Source organism: Medicago sativa, chromosome 7, assembly GCF_051527215.1.
Source record: "Medicago sativa cultivar Bolivia chromosome 7, Bolivia_mono, whole genome shotgun sequence".
NCBI classification, from domain to species: Eukaryota; Viridiplantae; Streptophyta; class Magnoliopsida; order Fabales; family Fabaceae; genus Medicago; species Medicago sativa.
The window spans coordinates 38,285,593-38,297,422 of NC_140755.1; the positions used below are offsets into that span (position 1 = coordinate 38,285,593).

The 11,830-nt window shown below is 39.0% G+C and overlaps 2 protein-coding genes across 2 annotated transcripts; both read left to right on the plus strand.

The window, feature by feature from the left end:
- The first annotated feature begins 186 nt into the window (after positions 1–186).
- LOC146906101 (uncharacterized) lies at positions 187–974 on the plus strand. Its single transcript, XM_085728740.1, has 2 exons — positions 187–876; positions 969–974. The coding sequence occupies exons 1-2, from the start codon at positions 187–189 to the stop codon at positions 972–974; spliced, it is 696 nt and encodes a 231-aa protein (XP_085584866.1).
- Positions 975–985: 11 nt separating this feature from the next.
- LOC146906102 (uncharacterized) lies at positions 986–3,144 on the plus strand. Its single transcript, XM_085726388.1, has one exon. It carries the CDS (start codon positions 1,012–1,014, stop codon positions 1,720–1,722), a length of 711 nt encoding a protein of 236 aa, XP_085582514.1. The 5' UTR covers positions 986–1,011; the 3' UTR covers positions 1,723–3,144.
- The last annotated feature ends 8,686 nt before the right edge of the window (positions 3,145–11,830 follow it).

Consider the following 11,830-nt stretch of genomic DNA (forward strand, 5'->3'; position numbering starts at 1 on the left):
AAATCCTTCGATAAAATAAAAAGTCTCCATTTTTTCATAATCCATCATCATGCATTCATAGTTTCAAGTCCGTGTCTCACACGTTTGTTTTTCCTATAAAAAGGGTCAACCTATCTCAAAAGTATCATGGCGTCCTCGTCCGAAACCAACTCACATTTACAACACTCGAACAATCATAAAGAGAAGATGGAGTTTCTCGAGCAAGAAAATCAATTGCTCCGTGAAGAAATGGCAGTCATGCAAACTAAGATGGACGAAATGACTAAATTGATGAAAACACTGGCAGCTGCACAGAATCAACCACCACCTACTCCTCCTATCAGGACTCTAGCCGAAATTGTTTCTACTAGCCCTGAATGGACGTTTTGTGCCGATACTCCGGAGTACTCTACACCGCAACGTTCCGTACCTTGGTTCCCGCCTCTTACTGCTGGCGAAATACTCCGTCCCATTGCTTGTGAAGCTCAGATGCCTACTTTTCAACGTGCAACTCATGTTCCTCAGCAAGTTACGACGTTTCCTCCAGCTGTCGTGACCTACTCAGCACCCGCCGTTCATACTATCCCACAACAGGAGGAACCCATCTTCCATTCTGGAAGTGTGGGGGCCTATGACAGGGTTGATGACCTACAAGAGAAGTACGATGAGATGCAACGAGAAATGAGAGCTCTCCGTGGGAAGAAAGTGTTTGGGAAATCCGCTTATGATCTCTGCTTGGTGCCAAACGTCCAGATACCCCACAAGTTCAAGGTACCAGATTTTGATAAGTATAAGGGGAACTCATGTCCTGAGGAACATCTAACAATGTATGTGAGAAGAATGTCTGCCTATGCCAAAGATGATCCAGTCCTTATCTATTTCTTTCAAGAGAGTTTGGCTAGTCCTACCTCAAAGTGGTACATGAACCTAGACAAAACAAAGATTCGAACTTTCCATGATCTGTGTGATGCCTTTGTGGAGCAATACAGTTATAATGTGGACATGGCCCCAGACCGAAGCGATCTTCAGGCTATGACTCAGGGAGACAAAGAAACATTCAAGGAATATGCTCAGCGGTGGAGAAATTTCGCTGCCCAGGTCAGCTCGCGTATAGAAGAGAAGGAGATGACCAAACTTTTCTTAAAGACTCTCAATCAGTTCTGCTACAAGAAGATGGTCGGAAGTGCGCCCAAGAACTTTGCAGAGATGGTTGGTATGGGTGTACAGTTGGAAGAAGGAGTCCGAGAAGGACGATTAGTTATGGAAATTGTACCTGCCAGCAGTTCTAATAAATTTGGGAGCAATTTTCTGAGAAAGAACGAACAAGAAGTGAGCATGTTGGCCCAGGGGAGACCTCAGCAAAAACGTCTGGATTATCAACACGTGGCTACTATTACACCCGCTACCAAAGACATTCAACAACCGCTTTATCAGCCTCAACAACCGTATCAGCAGCAACAGCCTCGACAACAGGCTCCAAGGACACGGTTTGATCCGATTCCCATGAAGTATGCTGAGTTGCTCCCATCTTTGCTCAAAGGGAATTATGTCCAAACCAGGCTGCCTCCTCTGATGCCCGGAAAATTGCCAGCAGGTTTTAGAGTCGACCTCTCATGTGACATCCATCAAGGGGCACCAGGTCACGATGTTGAGCGCTGTTATGCTTTGAGGAATGCAGTTCAAGATTTAGTCGAAGCCAAGGTCCTGTCCTTCACAGACTTGAATCAAAATGTGCAAAGCTAATATGATACCGAACCACGGGACCTTATCTTGAAGAGGTGGTGCGTAATTTTAGTGAAACATGGAGTGGATAGCTGCAATTGGGTCGTTTTTGATGTTCCTCCTACTACTTATATGTTCAAATAATGTTTGTTTGTTGCTTTTCGCTTTTAAAAAACACCCTATCGTCCCTCCCGAGACGAAAGTGAACTTGCGTAGGGCTTTTTGCTTTAAGTATAGTCATCATTAATAAAAAGGTCGTCTTGATCCCGACTTTGTTTTATTTTGTGCTTTTTTCTGGAAAAATGGTAATACAAAAAACCAAAAAAATAATCATTCTCAAATGTCTGCATAATCATAACTTATACTTACTTGTCAAAATCAATAATCAAATCATGCATTAATAAACCCGTTGAACACATTGACCATGTACTCTCTTCCAACTTTGAGTTCCCTGTGTCCGAAGCTGAAAAAGAGAATGAAGAGATTCCCGACAAGATTTCTCACATACTGGGGCATCTAGCCGTCGAAGCTACAAAACAAGATATCAGGAAGATTGTCAGAAGATGACAGTCATTTACAAAGACTGGCATGAGTTGTTACTGTTACCTTATGTGGGTATCATGCTTCAGTAGACACTTCAACAGGGGCAGCCCCCCCTCATTCCCTTAGTATACAACATGGAGGTCGTGCTTTCCGTGGAGGTCGAAGTCCCGTCAATAGGAGTTCTGGAATACCAGTTTGGTTGAACTTAAAATGCATGACAACCTTGTGCAAATATATCAAAGAAGGTTTGAAACAAGCTTCTAACAAAAAGGTTCGTCACCATGAATTTCAAGAACGGAACTTTGTACTACTTTCCAACCAGACTGCAGGGGCAAGTGGGCGCCTAACTATGAAGGCTCGTGTGCAATGACTTTTACAACTATGGATGGTGACAAACTCGCACGTCCTATGAATGTCGGTGCAGTCAAGAAATACTCTGTCAAAAATAAAAGCTCGATAAGTCGCAAAATTGAAAAGGCGACTTAGGCAAAAATGAGCGTCTCGGTGGACTGAAAACCCGAAAGGGCGGTCCAGGCAAAAATTAGAGACATGAACAAAAATGATTATCCTGATAGGTCGAAACCCAAAAGGGCGATCCATGCAAAAGTTAAGGATCATGACAAGTAACTGCATCAGTCAGTACAATCCACTTGGGGCATCCAGTCGTCAAAAGAACCTCCGATTCAAAGCATATGCAGATCAAAGACTCGGAACTGGGGCATTCAAAGTTGTCAGGGAGTATAACAGTTATTGTGTTCAATGTACCTTCCAATATATTTACCATTTTCCATTTTTTTCAAAGATCTGTGGGGCCATACCATTGGCAGGCCACCACTCAATTCATCAAAATTTGAGTCTGTGCCCATTTACTTGGAACTCCTATTCATTCTATTTGCAAAATTTCTTCTATTTTTAATTACAATACTTGAAGCAAAAAAAAATTCAGAATACAAAACTTTTTTTTACATCTTTTGAAAAGTGTGAACAACAGACACACTCTCGTTGAACTCGTGAGTAGTTGAAGCGTACATCAGCATCCGCCTCGAGAACGGTCACATTCCGAAAGAGAAACATGGCTAAGCACAATGAAGAGGACCTCCTCTTCTAGCAAGATGCTTTCACAGTCAAAAAAAAAAAGAAATACAAAAATAAATGCTCTGCTAAGTTGAAAATCTGAAAAGGCAGCTTAGGCAACTGAGAGCGTCCCGGTGGACTGAAAACCCAAAAGCGCGGTCCAGGCAAAAATTAGGGGCACGAAAAAGAATATACTCCCGGTGGACTGAAAACCCGAAAGGGCGGTCCAGGCAAAAGTTAGGGATTTTCAAAAAAAAAAAAATATACAAAACATGACTGTTGAAGCATACCAGTGGAATAACACTCTGCATTGGTTTACAAATGGCGGCTTCTTCCAGACTTTTGGTTCGACAATAGGCTTTCTCCCCAAGATTCATCAGTTGCTACCTTGTGTCGGGTTTTACACCATCAACGGCTCGATTTGTTCACAATAGTATCATCTCCAAGGAAGTTTGCCGAGTGTTTGTACTGCGATGTCAGTCCGCCTCCCATCTTACATGTCGTGTCTTGTTTCATCGAGTTACTTGTCATATACATTTTATGCATTCGTGCAAGTTACATCCATACATTCATACATCCATTTATCCAACCGTACATTCATACATTAATACTTTCACATATTCATACATTCATGCATACACAATATATACACAACATCATTCATACATGGTTGCATCAGTCGATAAAAGTCTTGTTCGGTCGTACCCTTTCGTTTCAGTCCTCAATTGTTTGAAGTTGCCAGTCCTAAACAACGGACCGCTTGAGTTTACCTTTCATCTTTCCCTGGTTTGTCGGATTACGGAAGATCAAAATCATTCCCCGGTTTAACGGATTACGGAATATCAAATCATCATTCCCCGCTTTGTCGGATTACGGAATATCAAGTGGTTCAATTCCCCGCATTGTCGGATTACGGAATGTCAAATGTATCATTCCCCGTTTTGTCGGATTACGGAATATCAAAATCAGCATTCCCCGTTTTGTCGGATTACGGAATATCAAGTGTTTCATTCCCCGGTTTAACGGATCACGGAATGTCAAATGTGTCTTTCCCCGCTTTAACGGATTACGGAATATCATATGTGTCTTTCTCCGGTTTGTCGGATTACGGAAGATCAAAGTCATCATTCTCCGTTTTGTCGGATTACGAAATATCAAGTGTTTCATTTCCCGGTTTAACGGTTTACGAAATATCAAGTGGTTCAATTCCCCGCGTTGTCGGATTACGGAATACCAAGTGCTTCAATTCCCCGCATTGTCGGATTACGGAATGTCAAGGGTTTCAATTCCCAGCATTGTCGGATTACGGAATGTCAAGTGTTTCAATTCCCCGGTTTACCGGATTACAGAATCTCAAAAGTGTCATCCCCAGTTTATCTGCTCCAGAGATGCCACTAATCAAATCAATCTCAATTTGGTGTCATCCCCAGCGTTAACTGTTCTAGTGATGTCACTGATCAATTTCAGTTTCAATTTCAATTTCAATTTCATATTCAATGGTGTCATCCCCAGCGTTAGCTGTTTAAGTGATGTCACTAACCAATTCCAATTTCAATGGTGTCTTCCCCAGCTTAGTTGTTCAAGTGATGTCACTAATCAAGTCAATTTCAATGGTGTCGTCCCCAGTTTATATGTTCTAGAGACGTCGCCAATCAAATTCAATTTCAAAAAGTGTCATCCCCAGCGTTAGCTGTTCCAGAGATGTCGCTAAAAGTGTTGTCTTCACTAAGCTATCATCTCAAACCAATACGGCAGTAGACAATTTTCCCCCAGTGAAACTACATTCCCCCTAGCGGAGTCGGATCCCATTCTTCAACGAATTTGGGTATCCCGTCGTTGTTTCTCGTCTCAGTCGAGTCAACTTTGTCGTCCTGCATTCATACAACCATTTCACAAGCATTCATAGCATCTTAGGTCCAAAATTGGTGTACTTTGTATTTAAGTCTCTTCGTTCCGATCGAATCAAAGATTCCATCTTCGAATCTCCGGACGAAGAAACTTAAATAGGGGCATCTGTCATACCCCAATTTTTGACCTAAGGATCATACATTCATACACTGACACGCGTCGTTTAACCGTGATCGATATCTGACTTTTCAATAAAAAAAATCGGCAGAGAGGTATTTTAAAATACCTCATTTTTTATTCCGAGTCGTACCCTCTTCCCTCTTTATTTTTTTAATTTCTATTTCCATCTTTTAATTTTTAATTAATTTCAATTTTACCTTTCTTTTAAAATTACTTTTAGAGATAAGTCCAAGTCTATATAGTCTTTTTATTTATTTATTTATTGTTTATTTTTGTTTTGTTTTATTTCTACTATTATTTTTTTTATTTTATTTTTAGTCTTTATCATTTTCTGTTGTTATTATTATTATTATTTTTTTTAGTGTCCATTTGAAAAATCCAAAAAATATGTGTCCTCATCCAAAACGCAGCCTGTCAAACGTGAATCAGTCCCAATTACTTTTCAAATTCATCTGCATCCCAAACTCTCAGGAACAAGTTACTCAGTTTCCCCCTTCCCCAATTCAAGCATATTTCCAGCACAATCCAACTTTATAAAATGAACCTGCATCACAACACAGAACGGGGGCCAAAAATTCATGAACGCACAAACTGGGCCGAAATTCACAAAACCTGCACACAATATTCACAACACAATTAACCTGCACAGCCAATTCATTCGAACCTTTAAACCATTCAACAAACCAGCTTCAACGCTCACAAATCCAATCGACATAACCAAACATCAGTTTCAAACCACAAAGCATTCATCAAACCACAACCCTCTTTTTTTCAAACAATCACGATCCTATAAACTGCAATTTCTCAAACCCTCAAGAACCTCAAACCCATCACAAATCAGTACCAATACTCCAAACCATTCCCAATCGAACCGCATAGCCACACAACCGTCGCCATCGAGCATCATCATACATCAACGCAGGCGTGAACCACAATCCAGGACTACCTCAATCACGAAATCAATCCAAACCAGCGCCGCTCAAACGCAAGCCACACTGTCGCAACCCGAATCAGTACCAACACCAACCTGCATCGCACAACCGTACATCAGGACCGACGACAACAATCGACACCAAAGAATCAAACCAAACACAACAAACAGTAAGACGGAGCAGTTTCGAAGCATAGGTTGACGACAACAGCAGCATCGGTGCCATCGTACTCAAACTCGACCAAGAAGAACCCAAACCGGATTCGAATTCAAATCCGAATCATCGAAACAGACAAGGAAGGAAAGGTACGAGTCTCGTTTTATCTATGTGTTTGTTTTATTGATTTTTGATTGTGATAAGTTGTTAGAATAGAAGGGGATTGAATAAAAAAATAAAAAAAATTAAGAAAGAAGAAGAAGCAGGAGCGTGAACGAGAAAGAAGAAAGAGAAGATGAAAAGAAGAATGAAGGGAACCTGTTGAGAAAGCCTATCTATAAGGCTGTGATGTTCCTGTGTGCGTGGGTGCATGGACTACCATGCACCCTCGCCTCCTTGATTGTCCCAATTTTGATCATGTGGCCAATGTTACCTTGTCCCTTGTTTGAATCTAGGCCGTTGGATCAATCAGACGGTGTGTCACTATCCCCTTGGCATTATGCACTCAATAACCCACCCAGACTTTTTAACCCAACCGACCCAGTTTACAAACCGACCCGGTTCGGTTCTTTTCCTTTTAAGCCCAGTTTTTTTTACTGCACCCCCCTCCCTGAATTTTATTCATTTTAATTACTCTTGCATTGCATATTTAATTTGCATTACATTTTATTTGTTTCTTTTGCATATTTTTTTATTAGGCTAGGTTTGTCATGTTATTTTGCATCCTTTTTTGTTTTGGCATTGTATAATTTAGATTGTATAGTAGGCTTCAATGTAATTCATTCATGCATTTTTAGCTTTATCTTTTTGCATTTTTATTTATTTATTACTATGCCATTTATTTTTTCCGTGAGATTTTAGAATGTAAACTAGGCTTGAATGTAAATAATTTATTTCCGTCATTTATTTTTTTCGCAGACCATAGCATGTATATTAGGTTTTATGTAATAGCTTTAGGTGCATGTGTACGTGTGTGGGTGTATGCTTTATTTTTTATGCTTCATAGTTTAGGTTAAAGGTCTTGGTGGTGATCCGACGTCGCTACAAAGTACCTACGCATTTTATTTTCTGCTCCGTTAGTTTAATTCCAATCATTTGAAAACAACAAAAATATTGCAAATAACAAAACACAAAAAATATTTTAAATAAACCTTGATCTTAAATCAAGTGACGTCCTTTTTATTTTCTTTCCTTAATCAAATTTCAATCAATTTAATCATATTTCAAGTCATTTTTCTTTGATATAAAAAATACAAACAAATTCATTTTTGCCATTTGGCTTTTCCATTTTAAAACTTTTTTCAAACTAATAAAAAAACACACAACCAATCAAACGTCAGTTTTTTAACCACGAACTACGTGATTTTGATCCCTCACGGGTACGTAGGCAAAGAACATTTGTCTTTCCAAATCAATAAAATGTAGATAAACTAGGTCTCCTTTCTTTTATCATTTCAAACTACTTTTTTCTTCAAAAAATAAGCAAGTTATAGCACATTATTTAAATAAAAATCAAGAGGTTCCCGTAGAGTACTACGGACATAAAGGGTGCTAACACCTTCCATTTATGTAATTAACCCCCGAACCCTAAATCTTTTCAAAATATGGGGTGTTTGAACTTTTTTCCCCTTTTTCTTAAAAAAATTAAATGTTCAGTCATGAAATAAGTTAGCGAGTGAAACGCTAATCAAATAGCATTGATCTCCGAAAAATGACGCGACAGAGACATATCAAGGTCTCCCACCCTAGACAGCGCGAAAACTGCACTAATCTCTCTGCCTTCTTCTCAGAATTTATGACACTTATACTCCCACTGTCAGATATCTATTTTCTTTCCCAGGACAACAAATTGGAATTTCTCAATTTGAAAAACCCCAAATCTGCCGTTTGAAAATTAGCCTTAATTATAGTGTTTCACCAATTCATAGGATGCACATACCAATTCATAGGATGTTTCACCCACCCTACTAATTATACGTTCAGGTGAAAATTTGATTTACCAAAATCAAAATCATTCAAGTGGCAAGTGATTGAGACGGAAGCCTTCTTTTTCTTTTTCTCTTTCTCTCTCCAAAAAAAAAAACAAATGTTTAGGAACAGGATGAGCAGGTTACAAGTAAATTGAATTAAAAAAATGGGACGCATGGCTAATTTTTATTGGGTGTGTTAAAAGAGAGTGTTAGTGGGTGTGACCCTAACATTTCTCATTTATTTATTAGTTAATAAATATGGTCAAAAGTATATTACGTAAATAATGTATGTTGTAAAAATGCAACTTGTATTTTTAAATAGAATGAATATTCTTCTATGACCACATGACAAAATAATAGTATTTTGATACCACACATAAAGAAATCATTCTAAACTATTCAATCATTTTTTCATAGAAATGTTATTTTTATAACCATTTTGTGATATTGATTAGCTATTGCAAAAGGGATTTGGAGAAATAGTGCTGCTAATCGTTCCTTTTTCTGGTGTGGCTTTGCTCGCCTAGTCAAAATGACTGGCAGGCAGAGTTTGCGCCTCCCGTCATCTCTACAACCACGACTGCAGGTCTGCACTCAGACATGATCACTTCTTCTCCTGCTATTGTCGCTGCTTCTGTACCTGATCAAACCATCAGCTCTGCACCTCTTCGAGCTCCGGCTCTGGCCATCATTCAGAAACCATCATTCGCCCAGGCATTGCGTGGTTCTCCGGTGCAATTTGACCATCTTCTGTGCCTACCATCCGTGGGGAAACATTGTCTGTAAAAATCACTGATACTGTATACTATCGTGGATTAGATTTTTGCAAAAGCAATCTTCGGGGTCGGTTAGTTTTGAATAAAGGGGATAAACCCTATTCCATTAAAGACATCACTGCCAAGCTGCAAAAATTGTGGAAAGTAACGGGGTCGTGGCATATGACCCCCCATGGTCGGGGATTCTATGAATTCTTTTTTGCCTCACAAGAAGATATGCGCACCATTTGGGCAGCCGGTACTGTTAGCTTGAAGCCGGGATTACTTAGACTGTTTGAATGGAATAAGGACTTCAGCATTCATACTCATCGATAAACTCACACTCAGGTTTGGATACGGCTATGGGAATTACCGCAAGAATATTGGATGGAGAGAACCTTATATGAAATTGCTGGGGCGGTGGGAAATCCGTTGATGATTGATAATGTTACAAGAAATAGATTGTATGGCCATTATGCACGTATACTTGTGGAATTGGATCTATCGAAGGATATTTTTTATGAAGGTCTGCCGGAATTTTGCATTCACTGTAAGAGTATTGGTCACAATGTATCAACATGTCGTTGGTTACACCAACGAAGGGAGAACAATATGGAGCAGCCAATTGATAAGGGTAAGAAGCCGACTCATTCTCAAATACCGAAGCAAGGGTGGCAGCCGAAAGACAACCCGGATGGCACTGGTTCATCTAAGGCCTTTGGTACGGCGGCACCTACACAACAAACTGATGATAGAAACGATAACGCCAATGATATTGTCGACCCGACAATCATTGCAATGGAGGCACAAATTATACCAACACAATAGCAAGCAACCAATTTCGAACCTGTGAAACTCGAAAATTTGGCTCGTTTGGAAGGAACAAACAAGCAACAAGACTTAGGATCCGCTCCTTCTAATGTTGAAGGAAAGCAGTATGATGACACTTCGACACATATCACACCTCCTCAGGCAGCCACGACTCGGTTACCAATGACATCCATTCATGTTTTGGAGAAGGTTACTGCCGTAGAGCACATTAACGTGCAACATAAGGTAATGGAACAAATCCAATTGGGAACATCAATCGAGGCTTCTATAGCTTTGGAAGCAACTGTGCAAGCTGATGATATCGCAGAACATACCATTGCAGATGAAAATTTGGCGCAACAAGGGGATACATCTTCTCCTTAGGTGTTAGATGAGATAGATGTGGAGGAGAACATAGTTGATCGAGGAATTGAGCAAGACTACACTGCTGCAGATGTAGACTGTTATACCCTAATTTTGGAACTAAAAATACTTATTCAAAACATTTCTTCTATCTTGAATATATGTCTATTACTCTTGAAGAATTGCCAACTTGCTATTGTTTACACTGACATTTTACTCTGCTTTATCTCTCCAATTTAGCTTTAAAAATCTTTTCAACTGTGTATTTGTCTATGATTCCTTGCATTTCAAGTCATCCAAAAGTACTTTTCTTGCATTTCAAGACATTTGAATTTGTCTCTGATCAATTGCATATTTCTCTGCATTTTATTTCAATATTGTTTGCAAAATCCATGAAGAAGGGTATTTTAGTCTTTTCCTGCATTCAAATTCATTTTAGTCCTTGAAAATTGTTTGAGTCTTTCCAATTGGTCTGAATAAGTCCTTGTTTCAATCCCATGCTAAAATCCATTTCAAAAATCACAGTTGAAGTCATTTTGAGTCAGTTTAGCCCCAAGGGGCATTTTAGTCATTTCCTGTGTTAAAACTCTGTTTAAATCCCTAAAACTTGTCTCTGAGTCTTTTCATTTAGTTTGTATAAACTCTTGCTTTAATTCCCTGTTAAAAACCATTTTAAAATTGCATTTGAGTCATTCTGAGTCATTTTAGTCCCTAGGGGCATTTTAGTCATTTCACACAAAATTTCGACAGAGAGAGGTTACTTTGAAGTACCTCATTTAAGTAGTTGGTTCATTTTAGTCCTTTTTGTGTTTTTTATTTTTGTTTCACTTTAAGTTTTTTTCAATTACCAATTTTAATTCATTTTTAATTTTACTTTTTAGTCCTTTTTGCATATTAGTCCTTCGAAGTTTTGAAAATTGCATTCAGGTCCTTATTGTTTAAAACTTGTTTTTTTAGTCCTTTTTCTAAAAATTACAGAATAGTCCATTTTCCATTTTATTTTCAGTCCAGTCCTCAATTCTTTTTTATTTTCAATTTTAAGTCCTTTTTATTATTTGCAGTTTAGTCCACAACTTCTATTTTTTACAGAAAAGCCCTCAAGTCCAAAAATCAGTCAAGGCCGAATCAGTTAAGGTCCAGGACACATGTCACCATTCCATTGGCTATCAAATACACATGTCAAGCTATAAAAGGATCCAATCATCACAATCACCATTAATTGAATGCCAACTCATTACAATCACAGAAACAGAATCACACATTCTCTCTCTTGGCAGTTACGATCAAAAACAAACGAAACCCAGAAATTCATCCCCAATTCATCAAACCCTAAATTTCCAGAACAAGGAATTGGTTCGAATTGAAGCAAATTCGTTGCAGTTCTTAGAGATCCGAGTTTGAATCTTCATCACTGAACTGGAGGAACTGCAATCCGAGCACAAATTCAAAAGAATTGTGCGATCACAGTTCAGAGAGGTGAGAAGAAGAGAGATCGAAG